The 23,835-nt window shown below is 33.6% G+C and overlaps 3 protein-coding genes across 3 annotated transcripts; all 3 read left to right on the plus strand.

The window, feature by feature from the left end:
* The first annotated feature begins 222 nt into the window (after positions 1 to 222).
* LOC133676408 (OVARIAN TUMOR DOMAIN-containing deubiquitinating enzyme 4-like) lies at positions 223 to 4,167 on the plus strand. Its single transcript, XM_062098046.1, has 6 exons — positions 223 to 528; positions 1,776 to 2,381; positions 2,537 to 2,658; positions 3,007 to 3,047; positions 3,487 to 3,585; positions 3,836 to 4,167. The coding sequence occupies exons 2-6, from the start codon at positions 1,787 to 1,789 to the stop codon at positions 4,005 to 4,007; spliced, it is 1,029 nt and encodes a 342-aa protein (XP_061954030.1). The 5' UTR covers positions 223 to 528; positions 1,776 to 1,786; the 3' UTR covers positions 4,008 to 4,167.
* A 3,283-nt stretch (positions 4,168 to 7,450) lies between these two features.
* On the plus strand, positions 7,451 to 11,564 carry LOC133676691 (receptor protein kinase-like protein ZAR1). Its single transcript, XM_062098410.1, has 2 exons — positions 7,451 to 8,976; positions 10,607 to 11,564. The coding sequence occupies exons 1-2, from the start codon at positions 7,656 to 7,658 to the stop codon at positions 11,242 to 11,244; spliced, it is 1,959 nt and encodes a 652-aa protein (XP_061954394.1). The 5' UTR covers positions 7,451 to 7,655; the 3' UTR covers positions 11,245 to 11,564.
* A 5,751-nt stretch (positions 11,565 to 17,315) lies between these two features.
* LOC133676800 (transcription factor bHLH130-like) lies at positions 17,316 to 20,248 on the plus strand. Its single transcript, XM_062098540.1, has 6 exons — positions 17,316 to 18,367; positions 18,944 to 19,221; positions 19,304 to 19,474; positions 19,629 to 19,694; positions 19,767 to 19,835; positions 19,920 to 20,248. Exons 1-6 carry the CDS (start codon positions 17,962 to 17,964, stop codon positions 19,989 to 19,991), a joined length of 1,062 nt encoding a protein of 353 aa, XP_061954524.1. The 5' UTR covers positions 17,316 to 17,961; the 3' UTR covers positions 19,992 to 20,248.
* Positions 20,249 to 23,835: the final 3,587 nt, after the last annotated feature.

Genomic DNA, 23,835 nt, shown 5'->3' on the forward strand with positions numbered 1-23,835 from the left:
GAGTTTTGAATTTTAACTGAGTTATTGGTTTAATTTTAATTTTTTTTAAAAATTAAAATGATATTATTTTAATAAAAAATAAAAATTAAAAGATTGGAACTAAATTTTTAATGGAATTTTACCTGGTCAACCTAAATTTTAACTTTTTTTATTTTTTTAAAACTCAATCCGATTCTAACCTTAAATTGACCAACCGTGCCGGGTTTAAAACTTATCTTCATCACCAACGGCGACAGGAGAAAGACAGCCAACCTCGAACGACTACACGACACGTCGTATCTAACACCACCATACAGCAAGAAAACGGTAACAAATATTCCAAGTCTGAAAACTGAAAGAAACGACTTGTCGTTTCCTATCCGAACCAGAACGAAAGCAAAGCTGTGGCCTGTGGGACAGACGAGACAAGCTTCCAGTTCACCGAACCAGAAGAAGCATTAACAAAAAATGGGCAGCTTATTCAACAAAACAAACATTCATCGCTAAGCTTCTCCTTTTTATAGCTTGTTGTTTTCTTGGTTAAAGCAGGTATGATGTATAATTCTTTGCTTCAAAAACCCATCTTTGCTTGCATGTTCCCTTATTTCTTCTACAATATACCCTGAAAATCGTTGATTTTCTTTCTGGCTTTTGTTTATTGTCAGACACTGAGTGATTTTGAAACCCAAATACATTCACTGTTGTTGCTCACTTCTAGAGGTTTTCTTGCTTCTGTCTTCTACATTTCTGTATAAGTGTTTTTGGATCCTCATATGTGACACAAGGAGCTGCTTATTGTCTTGCAACCTATTTTTGAGATTGCATGGTGAGATTTCTTAGAATTACATACTGCAAAAGAAATGATTTTTTTTTTTTAATTTGTTGATCAGGTATACTTAGAATGGTGATCCTTTGAGGTTTGTTGACTAGACCTCAGAGTAGTTTATGATATTGATAGAAAAAAAGGATTATTGGGAAGATAGATTTTGGGTTTCATTCAGAAGAGAGTTGAGGAAATTGAGGATTTGTTAATATTTGAGCCTGTTTAGTTAGATAGACTTCGAGGGAATTTTGGAAAATGATCTTACTTTTGGCCTCGATTAGCTAGTTGTTTTATGATGTTAAGTTGTTTGTTGAGATTGAAAATGATCTTACTTTTGGCCTCGATTATCTAGTTGTTTTGTGATGTTAAATTGTTTGTCGAGATTGAAGTGACCCTAAGAAAGTGAGAGTGAGGCCAAATGTTGTGCTAGTCAGACATTTGAATGGGTTTTTTGTGCTATGAACTTGGTATTTCGGCTTCTATATCCTCCACTGCAGTGTTATTGTTGATTTGTTTAACTGAAGTGATTAGTTATATTGCAATGGAATAGAACAAGGAAGAAAACCAGGGCTGTATAAAATGTTACATAATAATTCAAATTGTCTTGTGATTTCTTACTTTCATCAGTGAAGTAAGGATTTAGCTTTTAGGGGAATGTCAAATCTTAAGCAAATGAGATTGTCGTGGAAAAAATCAAGAACTCTAAAATGGGTTTAGGACATCAAGTTGAGAATTTGTTGAATCCAAAGTGCTGGTCCAATTCATGATTTCTGATAAGTGACAACTTTTGAGTATGCAGAAATATATAGGATAGTATTGTGTTATGTATATTATATGTGTTTTGTGTGGGAAGGGAAGGACTTTATGCATGAAAGCAGTGAATTATGGCTGATAGCCCTCTACATAGGCCTCATCTAGGAAATGCCTGTTATTAGTTGGCCACTTAAGTGTTGTCCTTTGTGCGTGCGACCAGGCTATGCCAGCATGATTGTTTGCTCTCCCATTAGTACATGTGTGAAGAATGTTGTCCACCTGAGTAGCCGTGTTGAACAAATGGGCAGCACTATCTTGAATGTGGTATCTGGAGGACAAACCACTTCTTGCTGTTTTTCTTCGTACCCTGGTATTTCCAGGTCAAGTTATTCTCGTTTGTCTGTCTCAAAGACATTCTCTTGTCCATCAATTAGCTATCAAACGATCCAGAGCAACTGTTTTGGATCTGTTTTGACCAAGCAAAGGGCTGATTTGCAATCATTTTCTGTAAAAGGTGTGGTTAGATCTAGAGGTCCTCTGAAGAGACAATTCAATATTTCATTGCCATGCCAAATCATGAATCTGAGGTTTTCAGTTTCAAAACAAGGAGTTCTATCCAAAATCAATGATAATACAGGATCTATTTCTTGGTCACAAGGATATCCCACCACTGGCATAATTTTTGGTCTTCTGGTTTGTTATTCAAGTTCTGAGCCAACACACGCTGAAGCAGCTACACACAAGAATGAAGAGGAGGATAATTGCAATTTATCAGATATTAAATTCTCACATGGGAAGGAAGTTTACACAGACTACTCCATTATTGGTGAGCACCAATTCGTTGTCCATCCATACACAATTTGTTAGTGGTATATGCACATATCATTTTCATCACCAAGATGTACATTTTAAAATTGATGGTGCAACAAACCTTTATACTTGTTATTCCTATCTTGAAATGTCAATGTCCACTCTGTGCAGGAATACCAGGAGATGGTAGATGTTTGTTCCGCTCTGTGGCTCACGGGGCTTGTATACGGTCTGGGAAACCAGCTCCAAGTGAAAACCTTCAGAGAGAATTAGCAGATGACTTGCGTTCTAAAGTATCTTTTTTACACCCTTCCATTTTAATAATGAGAAGTCTGAAATTTTGTTTCTGCAAAAAGCATGAATGCCTATTGCCTGATTACCATCTATCATTTTGCGAATTTGTCTTCTTTTTCTTATTGATTTTTGGGTTGTCGTTACATTTATTGAGTTTTTAAGAGAAAAAAAATAATATTATCTCTTAAAAAAAGATTAAATGATAACAATTTGGTCGACAAAAGCCAAACTCAGCGATATAAGTTATTACCTCGTCATATTCTCAAGCTTTCCATCCAAGGGCATCTTGTTTGCAAAAGTCATATCCATAGGACTCCTGATTTGTGATGTTTCGTTAAATTGGCCAGGTTGCTGACGAGTTTATCAAGAGAAGGGAAGAGACAGAATGGTGAGAGTTTTGGGTTTGCACCTTTTCCATTTTATTCACTATATTACCAGTGTATTTTGTACACCTTTTCCATTTTATTCACTACATTACCTGTGTATGTTTAGCAATAAAGAATGCTATATAAATGGGACTGGCAATATCCTTTTTTTGTAGAAACTGAAAATGGAAAGAACCTTGATTTATGTTGGTAAATCATTAATTCTGGTTTCAGAAGTAGTGATGCACCTTGCGATCATTGTTTTCAATAGATTCAATCATGCCCATCGATTTTGCTCACAGTTTCTTCAGGCAGTATATGCCCTTGTAAAGAAATCAAGTTTACATGAAATCTGAACTCCTTGTACTAGTTGGCAGGCATATGATATCACATTGAAGAAATAAACCACCATTGGTGAAGTTTTATGTATAAATTTGTTTGACATCTTGATAATTCCTCCAGGTTTATAGAAGGCAATTTTGACACCTATGTGTCGAGAATCAGGAAGCCACATGTGTGGGGCGGTGAGCCTGAGTTGTTGATGGCTTCTCATGTTCTCAAGTAAGCATCTCTCCCGTTGTTTTCGTTGCTTACCAGGGAAAAAAGAATATGTGCCTAGGGAAGAAAAGCATGCTCGTACAGTCTTTCAAGATATGTTACCTGTTATATTTGTTACAATTGTATGCTAAAAAGAGTGGGTGCACTCCAGTTTAGCATATGGATTTTAATTTATTTGTCTTCAGTCTTTTTGGGGGAAAAAGGAAGATTCATTGAGGGGTTAATATTGATGGAAGCTATAAAATAACTGCAGGATGCCAATCACTGTGTACATGCATGACAAGAATTCTGGGGGCTTGATATCCATTGCAGAGTATGGTCAGGAGTACGGGAAGGAAGATCCAATTAAGATTATATATCATGGTTTTGGCCATTATGATGCCTTACAGTTTCCAGGAACCAGAGGTGGTAAATCAAAACTTTAATATTCCTTTAACACCGAAACTGAAAAGAAAATCATGATATAGGCATGTAATTGTGTCTTTTTTCTCTTATGTTGCATACTATGATGATTTTCACATAACCGATAGCTGTGGACGAGTTAAATTCTACGTTCTGACTATATTACGTGATCTCTTGAGCTAACTTGGAGTGGCAAATTACATTCTCTTGTCCAACTGAGGTGGGAACCGTGAAGACAAAGGTTCCTTTGTTGGATTTGCAACCTGCGAAATTCTTGACGTAGAATTTACCATGTTTGTTCTAGTGATTTACAATCAACCGAAAATGAGGTTTACTTCAGAGTTTTCATTGCTCATCAGTCTAATGCATTGTGAGCAGGTAAAGATAACTACAGTCAGTGATGAAAGGGCCTTCCTCCTACATTTCATACAAGTCCATTAGGTTTTGATGCTAAGATAAGTACAGTGATAAATAACAGGACCATAAGAAAAGTAGGATTCCAAATTTTCAGGTAGTGATTCATTTTATACACTTTTGTTTGTCCAACCAGGCTTGGCTTGTTGGGATCTCTAAAAGCAGGCTAGTTGACACCCAAAGAGTGTACCAAGTCCAAAAGGATGGACTTTCTAGGGGCTCTATACATTTCTTCTTTATTAAAGTCTGGACTTTTGTTCTAGTTCTCCCTTTTCTAGCAGAATTCATCTTAGCTTTTTGGCCTTTTCCCTTCTCCTTTCATCTCCTTACCATCGAAGGGTTGGAGGCAGCTGACATTGTTTTAAATTTCGGTTCAGTGGTCAACCCAGGATTTGGATCAGTCTAAGTTAAAAAAAATAGAAAAAAAAACCTTGCTGACCTGGTTATTAACTATTTTAAAAAAAATGGTTAAAACAATGTTTTTTTTTAAAAAAAATTAAATTCTTCCAGGTTGATTTTCCCAACCAATAACCCAAACTAATCATAACCGTATCTCGTTTGTTTGTCTTCATAAATTCAAATTCAAGTGCCATGAAAAGAAAAAGGCGAAAAGATTTTATTCAATACTCGTGAAAATGTCTCTCTCAAGCATGTGAGTTAATGAACAATTATAAATGGGTGTTACATGTAATTAGGGATATTTGGTCTTAAAGTTAATAGAGATTAGCTAGGCAACTGTCGTTTCATAACTTAATTGCTTTCTCCAAGTTCACTTCCTTTTCATATATTTTTTAAGTTTTAATCCCGATTTTTTTAACAAAAAAACAGTAAAATCACACAAAATGTTGGTTAATAACTTTGCATCTCGTTCCTGGCATGATGTGATCATAAATTTTATAGACAATATTTGTTTTTGCAATCAAAAAAATATTTTTTAAATTGATTTTTTTATGTTATTTTAATTTTTATAATATATTAATATCAAAAAAAAATTGAAAATATTTTTTTAATATATTTCCTAATAAAATCATTTTTTTAAAAATCGTTCCCTTATTCTCGAACACTGCCTCGAACAATGCCTTGCGTTAATTGTCATCGAGCTAACGACAGGGAGAGATTGGAAGATTATGGCTTCTTTTGTAATTGTCGTATCTTATGGGTTCTTTTGGACCTTACAACTACTACCGAATTTACGAGACTGGTCCTGATTGCTAGTGGAAACTGCAAAAAGCAGCTCCCGAGCATGTCTGCAACTACAGTGTTTGATATTACATTTTAAAATTATTTTTGAAAAAATTTAAAAAAATCTTATTTTTATTTTAAATTAATATGTTTTTTATATTTTAAAATTATTTAAAAGTGTTAATATTAAAAATAATTTTTTTAAAATTAAAAAATATTATTTTAATATATTTTAAAATAAAAAACAACAGTTACACAATCTCAAATATCCATGATTTTCTGACACCCAAGAATATGTAAACGACACAATTGCAATCCCGTCCCTACTTTCAACTTCCAATTTATGCCCAACTTTTCCGGGTTTTTTACCTCTTTGTTTCCCAGAGGTCTAAGAAATCACCGAACTGTATAGAGGAAAAGGAAAAAAAAAACCATATAGGTGGTGGTAAGGGGTAAGATTTGTTTTCTATATGGTTTCAGATTCGAGCTTTATGGTTACTTATATGATGATTATTGAAGACTTATATGGTTATTAACTTTAGGGTTCATGTAATTAGTCGAGGTACATGAAAGTTAGTCCGGATACTTATGTTAAATAAAAATAAATAAATTGAACGACCTATAATTATTTTGTTTGCAGAAAGGAGTTCGAATACAGATAATAAGCCCCAGAAACCACCATCAGCGGGTCAAACTTTTTTCAATGCTAAAAAAAAGTTATTGATGATTAAAAAAACTATAGTGGCAGGTCTACACAAAATAAAAACACACACATAATTTTTTAAAAGAAGAAGGAATGATTAAAAAAACTAGCAAATTCAAGATAAAAAAAATAACCCATACGAGAATCATTGAAAAGCTATAATTCCACATCCTATCAATTGTCATTTGCCAATTACAGCTGCAATCATCCAGCATCTTCTCTGGTTTACCCGAACACATAATTGTGTTCATGATGAATATGAAATAATCATCTCTTTGTGGAGCTAAAATCATGATTGCTTGGAATTTATCAAATTAATCGCCATGGCCTTTCTTTAATTTCAGTCACAGTTTTCCCCATGTGTTTACAAAGAACAATCAATTTCCCTTCACCAAACACATGCCACACCACTCATCACCATTTGGATGCCTAGCCAAAATTGGACAATTTTGGTCCCTTCGTCGAGAAAATAAAAAAATTAATATTATTCATCCTAATTGACTTGTTTTTATAATTTTAAAATCCAATCTAGATTATTTTATTTCATCAGGCCACATATAAAAAAGATATATAAACAAATTAAAATCTAAGTTTAGACTAAATCAAATTTAAGTTAACCATGCCAAACATAAATCGATCAAACTAAAAAGTTAACTCGAGATTAACTGAGTTTCTTTTCTTCGACTCACACTGATATATGTTATAAGATCAACCTGCCATTCTACATTTTACAGCTAACACTTTCAAAACATTTCTTGGCAATTCAAATTAAAGTGGCGAATGAACAGAAGGTCTTGTTCCCCATTGTCAATACATAAGCTAGAGCTTTATTATATGCAAAGTTATTTTTTAAATTATGCGACGGTTTTCTAAACTTTAGTCTCTAACATAAATGCTATTGAAAATTTACAATAGTTTCACGTACAATTAGAGGCTCGGGTACTCTTATTAACATAACCTATATGGTGCAGAAATTTTTTTAATATAAACTCATTTTCAACCTTATATATTTATTAATCATGGGAACGCTATAATTACAATTAATCCCTAAAACCAAACACAAGTCAAAAAGAGCATTTTTGCTTTTAAATAATAAATACATTAATGTGGGTAATTAATTAAATAATATAGCTGCATGAGTAATAAGAATTCAAATTAGCCCACGTTCCCATGTGGGTGCTCTATCGCCAACCTCGATTTTCCCAACTCCAAACAAGTTCAAAACTTTGAAATCCCAAGGCCTCCTCTTCTCCACACTGCTTCTTCTTCCTCGCACTGAACCACTCGCTCTCGTCGGCAACTCTTCGTTGCAAAATCCCCTCTTCAATCTCTCTCTCAAATGATTAGAACGCAAAACTAAAACAGAACAAACATGGCCGTAATCCCTTTCAAAGTCACAGCCTGTCTCATTCTATTTACCTTCACTAACCTTCCACTCCTGTCCTCTCTTAACACTGATGGCCTAGCTCTCCTAGCCCTCAAAGCCGCAATCACTGCTGACCCGACGGACACTTTAGCGTCTTGGTCGGAAACTGACCCAACCCCGTGTCACTGGCATGGTATCACTTGCATTAACGACAGAGTCACTTCTCTTTCACTCCCTGACAAAAACTTCACTGGTTACATACCCTTTGAACTCGGCCTTCTTGGCTCACTAACTCGACTCACTCTCTCTCGCAACAACTTCTCTAAATCCATACCTTCACATCTCTTCAACGCAACAACTCTCCGCTTTCTTGATTTGTCTCATAATTCTCTCTCAGGTCCAATTCCTGCCAATATTGTATCTTTAGAAGCCTTAACCCACTTGGATTTATCTTCTAATTGTCTAAATGGGTCTCTCCCTGCATCTTTGAATAAGCTAAAAAGCTTAACAGGAACTTTAAATTTGTCATACAATTCATTTTCTGGTGAGATTCCAGGGTCTTATGGGTTCTTTCCAGTAATGGTGAGTTTAGATTTAAGACACAATAATCTTAGTGGCAAAGTGCCTTTATTTGGGTCGTTAGTGAACCAAGGGCCTACTGCATTTGCAGGAAACCCAAGTCTTTGTGGGTTTCCTTTACAAACTGCATGTCCTGAAGCTGTTAATATCACAGTTAGTGATAATCCTGAGAACCCGAAAGACCCAAATCCTGTTCTTTTTCCTGGGAGTGTTGGGAAAGTGAAAGTCAAAACAGGGTCAGTTGCAGTTCCCTTAATTTCGGGCTTCTCGGTGGTGATCGGTGTTGTTACAGTATCCGTGTGGCTGTATCGGAAAAAACGGAGGGCAGATGAGGGTAAAATGGGAAAAGAGGAAAAGATCGAGAAGGGTGACAATAATGAGGTGACTTTTAACGAGGAGGAGCAAAAGGGTAAATTTGTGGTGATGGATGAAGGGTTTAATATGGAATTAGAGGATTTGTTGAGGGCATCTGCGTATGTAGTGGGGAAGAGTAGGAGTGGCATAGTGTACAAGGTGGTTGTGGGTGGGGGTGGGTCTGGTACGGCGATGCCTACGGTTGTTGCTGTGAGGAGGCTTAGTGAAGGTGATGCCACGTGGAAGTTGAAGGAGTTTGAGTCTGAGGTTGAAGCAATTGAGAGGGTCCATCATCCTAATATTGCAAGGCTGAGAGCTTATTACTTTGCTCATGATGAGAAGTTGCTGGTCTCTGATTTTATCCGCAATGGAAGCCTGTACTCTGCTCTGCATGGTAACATTTCCCTAATTCTCTTAGTTATATTCGACACTAACACTTAATTTTAACAATGGTCCCCTTCACATGTTGCAAGTCAACACATTGATGTTTTTGGTTACACAATATTCTGTGAGCATTTATTTGTTTTGCTACCTGTTTAAACTTCGCAGCAAGTAAGTTTGTACTCGTATGTTCCATGATAACTTATGTCTTGACAATTCATTTTAAAAGAATGTCTTGCTTGTCTTACAGTGAAGTTGTGGTGTCAAAAGATGGGACATTTCTATCCAAAACAAAGAATGCGAGTCTTGAATTTCATGTGATGTTAATGATCGGCCTTGTTGTCCAATGCTTATCTCCCAAATGAACCCATAAGTCTGTTATGATTGCTTTGGCATATTGATGTTAGTGTTCCCTTTGAAGTGAATTCAGGTCATGTATGATTAGTGCTTTGTTGATTAATCATAGACAGTCAAGAACTTTCAAATGCTGTAGTTTCTAAATTTCAATTACATTTCAGAAATGTTTTTGACTTTTTTCTTTTGTAACTTCTCGTGATATTGTTATAGTATTCGATTTTAAATGTACTATTCAGATATCATTACTTTGTGTGAACACTTTAGAGTCGTAGATCGACATGAACAAAATTTGTCAAACGTTGTTGTTGTCGGTTTTAAGAGAAGATCGATTTTTATTTTATTTTCTTTTTGAGAATTGGTTAATGATTGTTCATTGTTCATGAGTGCTTTAAGTAAAGCACAGTTTCAAATTTGGACACTTTTGTTAGCAACAGAGAATGACCTACAGCAATGCTTGACCCTAAACATTTGAAATTCAATTACTTTGTTTTTCCTTTCTGGGAAATTTGATGTTAAATTCCATTTGCGGACTGTGTTGATGTCACATTCCAAGTTCTGCAGATGTTTCAGCCACAAGAATATACTCAGGTATACATGTTGGAATTATATTAGCAGTTAGCACTGGGAAGTTTGGAATGTTTCAAGTTTGAAATGCCTTACTCTTCTTTGAGGCAGTGATAACTCCTGCCCTGATACACCTGGGGCATCTTTGTCTTTGTCTTTGTCTTATTCCCTACAAATATTAAAGTATCTGTCTCACATGATTTCTGGAACAAAAATGGTTATAAGCTCCAGGACTTATATTCAATGCTGTGGTCCTCTCGATCTATGACTGTTTGGTTATACCCAATATTGTTTGGTCCTACCATGCTTGTTTATGTAAATACACGATACAAATTTTTTTAAATAGCCTTTGCGGGTGAATGGTGAGTTCATTATCTTTCACTCTGTTGATATTTCCCAGTGAGATGCATCCAAAACATGGACCACTGGGCAGGCTTCTTGTTTGTACTACTACGCATCGATGGTGTTATTTGGAACTCCAAAACGTGGAAATTTGTTACTTTATATTTAAGTGTTTGGAGTATATGGTATCAGATATTTCTCAGTCCACCAAGTAATCTTCTCATGTTAAAGTGATAATTTTAACACATGCCTGGTATTATCATGCATGCAACAATTGTTTGTTTCTATTATTCCCCTCGGAACCTTTATGATAGCCTCTGAAGTAGCAGTTTCAATTAGCAATGTTAATGAATCTTCATATGGTGTTGAAATTGTTGCAGGAGGACCCTCTAACACTTTGCCAGTGCTATCATGGACGGCAAGGTTGAAAATTGCTCAAGGAACTGCTAGGGGTTTAATGTACATACATGAGCATAGCCCTCGAAAGTACGTTCATGGCAACTTAAAATCGACAAAAATTCTGCTTGACGATGAACTCCAGCCTTACATCTCTAGTTTTGGGCTCACTCGTCTTGTTTGGAATAGCTCAAAAATCGCAACTTCAGCATCGAAAAAGCAGTATCTAAACCAAACCATTTCCTCTGCAATGGGCTTGAAAATCTCAGCGCCGTCTAACATTTACTTGGCTCCAGAAGCTCGAGTCTCTGGCAGCAAGTTCTCTCAGAAATGTGATGTGTACTCATTTGGAATTGTACTGATGGAACTTTTAACTGGTCGGCTACCTGGTGCAGGATCAGAAAATGATGGTGAAGGACTAGAGAGTCTGGTGAGGAAGGTCTTTCAAGAGGAACGACCCTTGTCTGAGATTATAGACCCGGCACTCTTAAGTGAGGTTCATGCAAAGAAACAGGTCATCGCAGTGTTTCATATTTCACTCAATTGCACTGAACGAGACCCCGAGTTGCGTCCTAGGATGAGAACTGTGTCTGAGAGTCTTGACCGCATCAAATTGCATTGAAGAAGAAGACGCAAGACCCTTGTAAAGATTTTTTCCCAGCTGTGACTGATGCTGACGCTGGTTTGATTTGATGGTCCCCTCCAGGTTTGATTTGATGGTCCCCTCCATGCTCTAGAGGGGACTCGATGTCTTATTAGACAGATTATTCCAAGCTAATTTTCTCATGTGATGACTTCTGTCCATCTGGACCTGTTTCTGGTTTCTGCATGACTGTTATCAGGTATCTTATCTGTGTTAAAATATCTTAGCAAATCTTGATGAAGTACAAGGAGTTACGAACTTCCAAAACGAAAAAGCATCTCTGCATTCAAGTTTTTATTTATATATTGCAAGAACCTGCGGTGGAACCTCCGCATCTAGAGAAACCGAGGTTGCACCTGTTTTCTCGTAAACAAACAGGATCTCAATATCTGAAGACAAGTTGAAAGCATCCATTTGCGCAAAGTTTTATGGTGAAGCTGGCATTATTGTTATTGAATCGGTTAAGGTTAAGCAAAGGAAGATGACATGAAAAACATAATAATTATTATGTGTGTGTGTTTGTGTGTGTGTGTGTCTATATATATTACCATAAATTTAATTTTTATAAGAATAGTTAATATTTTAATATATTATTTTATTTTGGTAGAAAAATCTGTCTTTATTTTCAACAAATAAACACATTTTCAATTTGAAAAATAAAAACTAAAAATAAAAAAAAGTTTTCTTTAGTAACCGAGCCGTAACATTCTTATGGTGGTAATAATTTATTATAAGAAATTCCAGGATTACTGGCCCAGTTGAACTCGAGACAGGCTCTGCCTCCATTCTTTAGCCTCGCTGGCCTCAAGTGTGTGAGCTTCATGTTAAGTTTCCAGCAACAAGTGGACTCCTGTTTCTTACATGGAATATTCGAGTTCAATACATAATACTTCAGGAAATGCATCTCCTTCAGTAATTCGGATTGGATAAAAGAACAGGAAAATTAAATAAATCAGGAAAAGGATCAGTATCCTTGAGTGATCTGGACTAGATCACCACTATATATACCTGAAGCGTTTTTCCTCACAGATTCTTTCAAGCAAACCTAGCTAGCAATTGCATTCTCTTCCAGTGATCTCTCATTCCGTATTCATCGTCTTCAAATCATGGCTCTGAAGAAAACCTAGCGATTTCTTTCTTGATGATGTCCCTTTGCGGAGTCTCCATGGCTACCGCCTACCAAGCCGGTGACTCCGCTGGTTGGACAATAATGGGTCCGGCCGGTAGATTCCAAAGATTGGGCTGCCAACAAGACCTTTCACGTTGGTGATACTGTCGTTTTCAATTACAACAGCCAATCCCACAACGTGAAGTAAGTTGCACATCAAGATTTCAAGTCATGCAATGCCTACTTCTCTAATAGCTACTTGCACCAGCGGCTTCGGCAGAGTCACATTTTCAATAAAATTCGTCCCTGTCAGTCTCTCATTAACTGGTCTAAATGGAGAAGCATTCCTGTTCCCTTGTTCTAAAGTTGTAATCAGAAGTAACACGTGAAGTGTCCCTTAAGAGAAAGCCACCTCCGGCAGCCAGCAGGGAACTTCAAGATAACATTCAGCGGACAATGTTGACATTATCAAGAGTCAAGACGAAGAGATAACCGTAAATAATGATTGGGGTTTGGTCTTTAAGATTCAATGCATGGATTGAGAACTCATTGAAATTTTCTTTCTAATAACCTTAAAAATTATTTTCCTGTGAATTATTTTCTCAATGAAATTCTTATGAATGCTTATTGTAATTATCTTTCGATTTTATTCAATAAATTATGTTATAAATAAAAAAGACATGTTTTGCCTAAAAAAATTACACGAGTAAAAAAAAAAAAATTTCAACTAAAACGAAATATATTCGACCTAAGAGAATTATTTTGTTGTATCAACACTAATATCAATCTAACTCATTTTATGAATAAAATGCGATCAATTAACCAATTAATAAAATTACTTGTTACAAATAAATATTTTGTTGTTGCATCGAAACATATAAATGTTGACTAATTTGACTAACATTGAACTTCGTAAAATGAAATAATTAAACAATTAAAATATAAAATTATTCAGAAATATATATTAAATGCTAAAATTACGCATTGAATTTGTGGTAGTAAATCCATAATAAAAAAATATTTTTGATTGTTCAAGAAAAAATGAAACAAAAAATACGGTAAAGTTAGGATAATTATTGCATGAGATCTATCCAATACTAGATGTAGAGGTTCATAATAGATCGATATGATCACGGTCACTCACTAAAATTTATTTTAATTATTATATAATTAAATAAAAATAATTTTTAAAAATAATCCACGGCATTGTATGTAACTAAATCTAAATAAAAAGTCAACTGTCATATGACATTATTAGTTATTAATTTGATTTATTTGAGAGGGAATAAGGGGAAGGTGATCGCTTTCTTCACGAAACGTAACTTATTAAGTTGTACCATCAACTAAGAACGTGTTTGAATATTCCTTTGACAAAAAAAAAATTGATTGATCAACAACAAAATATAACTAACTTTGCTAATATAAAATCAATTGATATTGGAAAAAAACAAAACAAAAAAAAACAAAGAAAAGAGTATGATACTTTTTTCTCTTGGATAATTCCATGGTCAAGTCTTCATCATCTGCTTTTTACCATATCTTTTTTTAAAAAAAGTATAGTACTTTAGTTTTAATATACAAAAACTAATATAATAACAGTCCACCATTCATAGAAATAGAAAACAATTGTTTTTATGATTAGAAAATGTTTTTATTTAAAATTATTTTTTTATAATATTAGATTGTTTTGATGTGTTAATGTTAAAAATAAAATTTAAAAAATAATAAAAAATATTTTTTTAATATATTTTTTTAAAAAAATACTTTAAAATATAAACATTATCACCAAATAAATCTTCATTCAACATTGATCCATTGAAAATGACGGGACAATTTTTTTTTTATGCTGCAGTGATGATTGACCTGGACCTACATATAAGAGGCCCATCCTCATTCAAAAGGGGCAACTAAAATCCCAGACGCCGGCTAAGAAATGCCCTGGCCCAACCAAGTTTGTCAAAACCATGCACTTCACTTGTACACGATCCCATAGCAAGAAAGACAGCCAGGGGAATAAATCGAGGCTTAATTATTGGTTATTAATTTCAGAATTGGGAATTAGCTGAGGTATGTTTAAATTAACCTGAATATTTCATGTAAAACAGAGAGAAAAATAATCAGGAAATCTTGAGGGTGTAATTTAATTGGTTAAATTTTAAATTTGATTTTTATAAATTTTAAAATTATTAAAAATTTATATGGTCGTTAATTTCAGTATCGCTGTTCTAAACACAAATAAAAAAACAAAGAAACAAAGGGAAACTTCGACCGAGCCCCTGCTGTATTATCCCATTTTCAATTGAATTCTAAATTCTCGAAAGGTCTTGTGCTCTTTTTGAGAACATAGAAAGAGATTTGTCTAGCAGATCTTTCCTTCAAGCAAAGATTGTAGCAGTGAATTTGTAGATGCGTTTAAAAACGTGATAACATTTTTATTTTAAAGTGTTTTTTTTTTTGCTAAAAAAATATAATAAAATAATATTTTTTATTTTTAAAATTTATTTTTAACACTGAATTTAAAAGCATAAAAAATTTAATTTTAAATAAAAAATTAAAAATTAAAAAAAAAACACCATTTCAAACGGTTCCCGACAGCCCTAAAATGGTCTCTCACGTGTCCTTGTCACCCGCCGCACAAACACCACCTTACTTTAATATGGTGGCAGCTTTGAACGTGAAGCCACTGTCTTGCAACCCCCCCCCCCCCCCCCTATTATTTTATTTTGACTTTATTTCATAACCTGTTTTTTTTGTCCTTTATTATTATTATTATTATTTTTTTTATCACAGGCGCCATGAGAGGGAGAGGACCACAGGGTACATGTGAGACTACGTGAAGATCATCGAATTAATTAAGGTTTTCAAGGCATAGATTAGATTCAATCATGATTAAAAAAACATTAATGAGAAAACAACAGCAGTGGTTAAAGGGGGATCTTCCCTTGTCTCTGGCAATTAACAATAAACTAATAGCAATGGCTGTAATAAGTTAAGGTTATGCATTCACCCAAGCCAGATTCTCTTGTACTTTGTTTTTCCTCCTTTTATTTTAAAAACAACTGTACGAAGGTGTAACCTAATGCTCATATCGGTCCACGGCGAGAAGGGACTGGACGTTGATTTCATGATATTAAATTTCTAAACAGTCCAATTAGTTAAATTTATATCTTGCTATACATATTATTTCAATAATTATCCATGCAAGTTACTCTTAGGACGCCCTTTTATCTTCATAAGATCATATATATGTTATATAAAAAATCTACTTTATCTCCGTTAACCTAAGAGAAGCATACTTGTTCTTCAATCAATCAAAGATATAGATAAGAGAAGCATACTTGTTCTTCAATCAATCAAAGATATAGATTGTCGTGTTAATTTTAATATTATTAAAATAATCTAGATTAATTTTAAAATGATGTTATTTTAAATAAAAAAATAAAAAAATTTCTTAAAACTATCATAGATCTCATTCTTTCAAAACAAACCTAACCCAATCATTTAGTAGGTAGTCTAGTGGTAAGAGCTTGGAATTAGGAGTTTTACTCTCCTGTAATCTTAAGTTCAAGCCCTATGATTACTAATATAATGATCATTGAAGGCTTACATGGTCGTTAATTTCGGGCCTGTGAAATTAGTCGAGGTACACGCAAGCTGACTCGAATACTTACATTAATAATAATAATAAAAATCTAATCCAGTTCAATTTCTAAATTCATTTATTGTCATACAACAAAATGATTTCTAACTTGGAAGTAGCATAATGTTTTTTTTTATATAAATAAAAACAACTCGTCATTGATGGAAATAGGAAATAATAAACATAGTCGAATCTATGTAGAGTAAAGCACCGCCAAAGTTTGTTCAAGGTCTTATACATATACATAAAAAAATATGAAAATAAATTGATTCCTCCTTTTCTCTTTTTAAGAGTGGATTTTATTCATTTTGAAGAACCAAGAATTATTCCTATTAATTTCACCCCCACATAAAAATTCCCTAATTTTGATACCAACGCAAAAAAAAAAAAAAAAAAAAAAAAAAGGTGAAAGCATGCGGGCTACTACGTGCTTTGGAATGGCCAATTCTGTAAATATGAGAAGAAGCAGTGGTACTTATGAAGTGGAAATGCGGCGCCTGCGATAGATATGATCAGAGGAAGGCACGGAGGGAAAGTGAAAAGACTGCAAGGGACGAATCAGATGCGGCATGAATCTTGTTCTCAAAGGATCTAACGGTGACGTCAACCTTTAACTGGTCAACAGTTTTTTTAGTTTCCCCTTCCTGTATTTATAAATGTATATGCCTTATCCACGGTATCGGTTCCACTATTCTCGAGGATTAACGGCGTCATCGTCACTTGATCCACCCTCTCTCCCCTGAATGATTGTTCTTTCCACTACCAATCTCAAATTGAGTAGTTTTAGTTTTTCCTTTTTAACCAATTCTACAAAATGAAATTGAAAATATGTAGGAGAAATTGAGCATAGTAATTTAGATAAAAAATATATTTTTTTAATTTTATGATATATTTTTCACTCAATAACCTAAAAATAATAATAATTATTAATGATATTTATAAAAATTTCAACAATGTATTTTAGTCACCGAATCAATATTTTTATATCAATATTTTAAATTAATTGAAGGATATAATCAAACTATTTCTTTTTTTTTGTTATTTTATTTTTTTAATTAAATATTATTTTAGATTGTTGTGTATTGAAATTAATTTTTTTATTTGAATTTAAATAAAGAGTAAGTTTTTATAAAATAATTAAAGAAATTACCAGTTATATGAATTAATAACAATTCAAAATTAATAATTATTTAAATAATATTAGAAAATAATTGGTGCAGGGGCATTTTGGTAAGCAGGAAAAGACACAAAATTTAGGTGGAGAGATGAGATTGATTGCATTCTGTACTTTAGACCATTGGCTTCATAACCTTTTCTCACAAACAAAGAGGAAAGATAAACATTTGCCTCTCCCCTTCTATTTTTTTTGTCTCCCTCTCTCTAAAACTCCCATCACCACCACCTCCACGGTCCACCTCCTCCTCCTCCTCGTCCTCCTCTTCCTTCTCTCACTCTCTCTCTCTATCTCCCTTTAAGCTCAAGATCTTCCTCGCTTTCGGTGCTTTGAAGAGAAAATCTGATGCTCCTATTTGACCTCTTCTCTTCTTTCTCAAAAACTCACCTTCCATTCTCTCGCTCTCTCTCTCTCTCTCTCACTTTCAATCTTTTCGTTTGACAATACATATATACTATACCATCAATAAAACCCTTTTCTTGAGGTTTTTCGTTCTACTCATTAAGCTTTGTATGCTTCTCATAAAAGGGTTTAAACTTTTTCTTTTCTTGGTTGCTTCCTCTTCAAGATCTTATCTCTACTCTGCTTAAAAAATAAGCTGACAATTTTTTTCTTTCAAGAAAGTGATACTAAAATATTCCCAGAATTTTCTTTGAGCTATAATAAATTGGTTCCTCTTGGGGTATGTGTAAATGGTTCTTCAGCATCAAATCTGTTAACTTGAGCCCACAATAGTTTAGAAGAAACAGAGAGAAAGAGAGTAAAACAGAGCATATGCCAATGGATTCAAGTAGTAATAACAACTATCATCAACAAAATCAACCCAGTTCAGGGTTATTGAGATTTCGCTCAGCTCCAAGTTCCCTTCTTGCAAGTTTTAATGACAGCGGAGTTGACAATGATTCTGTTTTGAATTACCAAGAGTTTGAGGATAAATCTGCAGCAAGAGTGAGAGAGGAAGCTGTTAACTATTCAAACTTTCCGCGGAGTTATTCAGGTTTGCCTCCTCATTATCCAAGACAGGGCTCGGCCACAAATTCTTCAGCTATGGATAGTTCATATGGTTTGATTGGTTCAATCTCAATGGGTCATCATGAGCAACTTAAAAGGGTTGATCCAAGTCTAGCTAGGCAGAATAGCTCTCCTGCTGGACTTTTTGGGAACGTTTCTGTTCAAAATGGTATTTTTCTTATTCTCATTTCCAAATGGCGTGCTTTTCAGCGATTTGTGAATCATATGATTGTTTAGATTTGTATTGTTGGGAGTTTCTTTTACTTTGGAGGTTCATTTATTGAAAATAATATACATGTTAGCTTCAGATACTTATGTTAGACGTATTGTTTTTAGAAGCTCATTTGCTTTGAAGATAGAGTAGACAAGTCATTGTACTTGATGCATGTATTAGGGCAAGTCATACAAGGTGTGCGTACAAATTCCATTGAGTTTTAAATACTGAAGAAAAAATCTCAACTTTTAAGATGTTTGATCGGATTAGTAGAAAGAATGAACTATAGAAAACATTTTATTGATGCAATTAAAAGGGGAGTTTTTTTTCATTCTGTTGAACGAGTTGTTTAGACACTAAGAATTAACATGACTAGAAAATAATCGAAGAATCGTCAGGAATGCAAAATTCCTCTGATACCATGATCATCAAGAATCAGAAGAGCATTACAAAGAAGAAACTTTTAAGTGTTCATATATTGTCGTGGTAGAGGGTAGAAGGAATAATTGAAAATATCTCAGTAAATTGCAGGTTATCCTGGGTGTAATGGTACCAATGGAGAAGCAAATTCAAGATTGAAGAGTCAACTTAGCTTCTCATCAAGAGCACCTTCTTCCTTAGGCTTTCGGTCACAGATTTCTGAAATTGGGAGCGAAAGCAGTGAGGCAGGCAGCCCTAGTGCTGACAGTCGATTTCATAGCAGTCACGGGTTTCCATATGGTTCTTGGAACAATTCGCATTTGTCAGAGAATTTTAGCAGCATGAAAAGAGATCAAGAAAATGGAAACTTGTTTTCTAATAATGCTCAGGTATACATTTGTGTACTAGGTGTTTAGTTGTCCATTACTGCTCACTGCTCAAGTTCTAATCCAACTGGTTGTGTAAATTTAGAACGGAGAGCTTGGAAATCGCACTCATGTATTCGCCCATCACTTGAGTTTACCAAAGACTTCAGTTGAAATGGTTGCCATGGAAAAGTTCCTTCATTTGCAAGATTCTGTTCCTTGCAAAATTAGAGCAAAGCGTGGTTGTGCCACTCACCCTCGAAGTATTGCAGAAAGAGTGTGATTAATTATCGCCATGCCATTCACATTTCATTTTTTTAGTATTCATGTATCAGATATCGAACCTCCCTCCATTCTTATAGTCTTGGTCATCTGCCCAATCAGTTGTCGTAGTTATTACAATTAGATTATATGGAATAAACTATTTTCAGGTAAGAAGAACTCGGATCAGCGAAAGAATGAGGAAACTACAAGAGCTTGTCCCAAACATGGACAAGGTAGGATATTGCCATATACAATTCAGCTTCGAAGTTATCTCGGGAAACTGACAGTGTTTTTCTTCTTTGCAGCAAACAAACACAGCAGACATGCTAGATTTGGCTGTAGATTACATCAAAGACCTTCAGAAGCAGTACAAGGTATGAAAGAGAAAGACGAAACACGTAGGAGTTTTTTCCAAATATACCATCTTCTTTCATTCACAAATCCGTTTTCTTTTGCAGACACTCAGCGACAACAGAGCCAACTGCAAGTGTTTAAGCAAGCAGAAACCAGTGCAAAACAAAATTGTTTGAGGTGCTTCTGTATAGAAATCCAAGGGGCTTAGGACCTGTTCTTATTGATCTTCAGTATCAAAAGCAAAATATTTTTGTTTCAGTTGGCAAGATGTAGTAAGTTCGGTAGAAATCTCCACCCATTCTGATCCTGAAGCAAACAAAGCTTCCAATCACACGACCTGATATAAAGAGAGAAATGTATAGAACATGTTGTAATGCATCAATTCCTTGTCATGAAAATATAAATGCATGAATTTCCTTGTGCTGTCTTGTTATATCTTTCTAGATACATATTTAATTAAAGAAGTGTCAATCATTGTAATCTTGATCCTTGGCACAGCACACAGAATGAGAGAAGGAGTGGAATATATACAGTTGACTGTACAAATTCATCCAATTTTTCAATCCTTGAAAAGAAGAGTGGATTAACAAGGCAAGTTGAGTCTTTCTACTTTGATGTATAGCCTGAACTGGACTGATTCAATGACCTTAATTAGTTGTTTTATTCCTTTTCCAATCTAAACCAACCGGCGCTGGTGAGTGGTAAATGACTGTATCTGTATGTATTCTAAAGTGGTTTGACGCATGCATTTCGAGAGCCTTGCACGCCGTTATCGAAAAGTAAGATCACGAGCATGTTTGGAATTTTGGAATATTTTAAAATGCAAAAAATTATTATGTTAATTGTATAGGAAAATCTCAAATACCCCCAAGTACATAGGGTTCTTGATCGAGTCCCTGCATTTTTTTTTGAATAGTTTGGGCAAAAACCTTAGAAAATTCGAAATACATGAAGGACACAGCCGAGAAAAAAATTCATTGAAACCTCAATTGAGATGGAGGTTATAATTTGCAACCTCATTCAAGGTTCTCCCTATCTGTCATGATCATGCAAAATTCGGCCATTAAAAAATTGTAAAAAAAATATGCATTATTCGTGTCATTGACTTATAAATAATGCATTTTTTAGGATTCTCCCTTTTTTATTTGTTAATTTTCTGGTCAATTTATTGAGTACAGTCTCTCTCTGTTGCCTTGCCTTGGTAATTTCATAGTGATTTGCTGAACATTATTCTTCAGACATGAAAAAAAGGCTACGAGGTACCCATTTTTCTTGTTTATAAAAAAGAAGTGCTCTTACACTCAAATTAATCATGTAATAAATTATTTCAGTGAGAATTAATCCCATAAGAAATTGATTTCATCATTCTTAAGAGGTCAAAAACAACGTGAGTTCATCCTAAAAAGTTTCTCATCTATTTATGTTTGAGAGTGTGGTTGCGGTTGTTTTTCAAAATGCTTTTCATGCCAAAATGCATCAAAATAATTTTTTTTATTTTAAAAAAATTATTTTTAAGATCAACGTATTAAAATGATTCAAAATACATAAAAAAATTAATTTTTAATAATTTTTTTTAAAATTTTTAAAGAACACGGTTTGCACCGAATTTCTAAATACTCTCGTAGTATTATTTCATGCACCCAAACCGATTGTCTAAAGAGATAGTATTTAGCTTCCTAAATATTAGAATGATGCAAAAACAATATTCCATTTTAAGAATTTCCAACACTAATATTTGTTCATCTTGACATGAAATTAAAAAGTTCAAATTTAAATTTAATTATCCAAGGACTTTGATTTTATAGTTATAGTTGTTTTGGACTAATTTGCGAGTCCCCTACGTTTATGTTTCCTCTCTAAAAAATCTTAATGACGCACCCACGAATTCATAACCACTAGAGATTAGAGGGGAGGGATAATAGCATGGTAAATGTATGTATTTCTCAAATTTTTACATTCGAGTAATCAGTAAAAATATTAAAAATACATAATTAACCAATTTGGAGAGAGATTTTTTTTCCCAATTTCGTTAATTTATTATTTTTTATAATATTTAAAAGGCATTAAAACCTAACTGAGGAACCAGTATGTTTATAAAATGAATTGTTAATTAGGATTTTAACGTTCTTTTTATATTTATAAAAAAATAAGAAATTAAAAATTAATAAGTTAATAAAATGAATTTTAAGCCGGATTTCAATACCCTTTTTATATTCATGTGAAGATTTAAAAATAATGAAATAGAGGGAAATTTCTTGTCATAACGGAGTTTTACATGTCATCACTGCCACATCGTGTTTGCTCCACATTCATTTATCCAAAATTTTACTTGATTGCAACAATTTTTAAAGTCAACTTATCAGTTTGAAAAAGAATTGTAAAAATTTACAAATTAAATACAACATTTCAATTTTAGAGGGCCATGAACTCAAGTTTTTGTAAAGTTGCAGCAAACCCTTATATATTTATATAATACGGGAAAAACCACCGTATATATGTCATGAATCACTATAGTTTGGACAGAGGATTCATTGTTCTACCCTTAAAAAAACCACAAAGATTTGGCTTTTGAAGGTAAAATGATCACCATATTCATTCGTTATTTTAGAATTATCTAGGGATATCTTGGTCTTTTTACAATTTTCTTGTATAGTCAAATTACTTGATTACTCTTAAAAAAAACACTTCGCTATGGTCCAGGGATTTTTTTGCAATGATTCTATTGCTATTAAAATTAAAATTCTTAAAACTTGACTATAGAGTCTTCTTCACAATGTTTTTTTTTCCGTAATAATTTTTTGGTCATAAAGACAATGTAATGTTTTGATAAATAATAAAAATAAAAAAGTTAGTGACACGTGTTAGTGTGTCCGTTACCCTCGAGCGGCTCACGCGACTGACTCCAGTGGTAAAAACTATTGTTACGTAGTGTAATTTGATTTGTTTCAGCGTCCTCTTCCTTCACCGGCGATGCTTCAAATTCACATATTAACCCTTCAAGTTTTGTTTTCTTTGGATTTGGTCCCTTATTTGTTATTCTTATTTGTTTTGTTTTCATTAATTTCTAAAACAAGATTTTTATATTTTATAATCTTTTTAATTTTTTTAGTCTATCAAATTTGTTTTTCATTCTTTTAATTGTTATTTTTTTATTTAAGATAATTTTTGAATTTTTTTTAATATCACTCTCCTTCATTTTTCTTTATTTGAGACTTGATGATTATTCTTTTTATTGCTATTTTTTTTGTTTTGATAAATTTTTTAAATTGATGGTTTTTATCAATTTCATCTTTCAACATTAAATTAATTGAGAATTAAGTTTTTTATTGAACCAGGTCTATGATTTCACAATTTGAGAATTTAAAAAATTAACTAAAGTTTAGAAGATTCAACTCGATTAATTACTATGGATTGAAATAGTAAATTTATTACCTTAAAAAGATTTCACACTCACCCCTCTTCAATTACCGTGGATTAGATATTTTTAAATTGATCGAGGTTACTATTATTGTTTTACAATTTTTTTACATAGTTAAATTACTAGAATAAAATTAAAAGCGAAACAACACTTGAGTTTGGTCTTAGGTTTTGTATTTTATTTTTTGAAATTTCACTTTTCAAAGCACAATGTAAATACTCTATTACTCTTAAAATTAAAACCTTAAAGCTTGATTTTAGAGGCTTATTCATAATTTTATATTGTTTTTTTTTGTTACAATAATTTGGTCTCAGGGGCAGTTTGGAATTTTAATTATTATTAATAATAATTTTTAAAAACTGTTAGGAGCATGTAAACCATCCCACCGTCATCGGGCAATGCGTGTGACAGCTTATAATGATAAAAAAAAGTTTTTCTTAGTGTTTTTTGATTCATCTCAGTAAAGCCAACCTTTTTGAATTATGCATGTATGGTGATTCTACCCAGTTTGACTTTTATATATATATATATATATTTATTTATTTTCTCTCTTCTCCACGTTGATTTGCATGATGTCCCAAAGAAATTCACAGCAATCATTC

This window comes from Populus nigra, chromosome 17, assembly GCF_951802175.1.
Source record: "Populus nigra chromosome 17, ddPopNigr1.1, whole genome shotgun sequence".
In the NCBI taxonomy this organism is placed as follows: domain Eukaryota; kingdom Viridiplantae; phylum Streptophyta; class Magnoliopsida; order Malpighiales; family Salicaceae; genus Populus; species Populus nigra.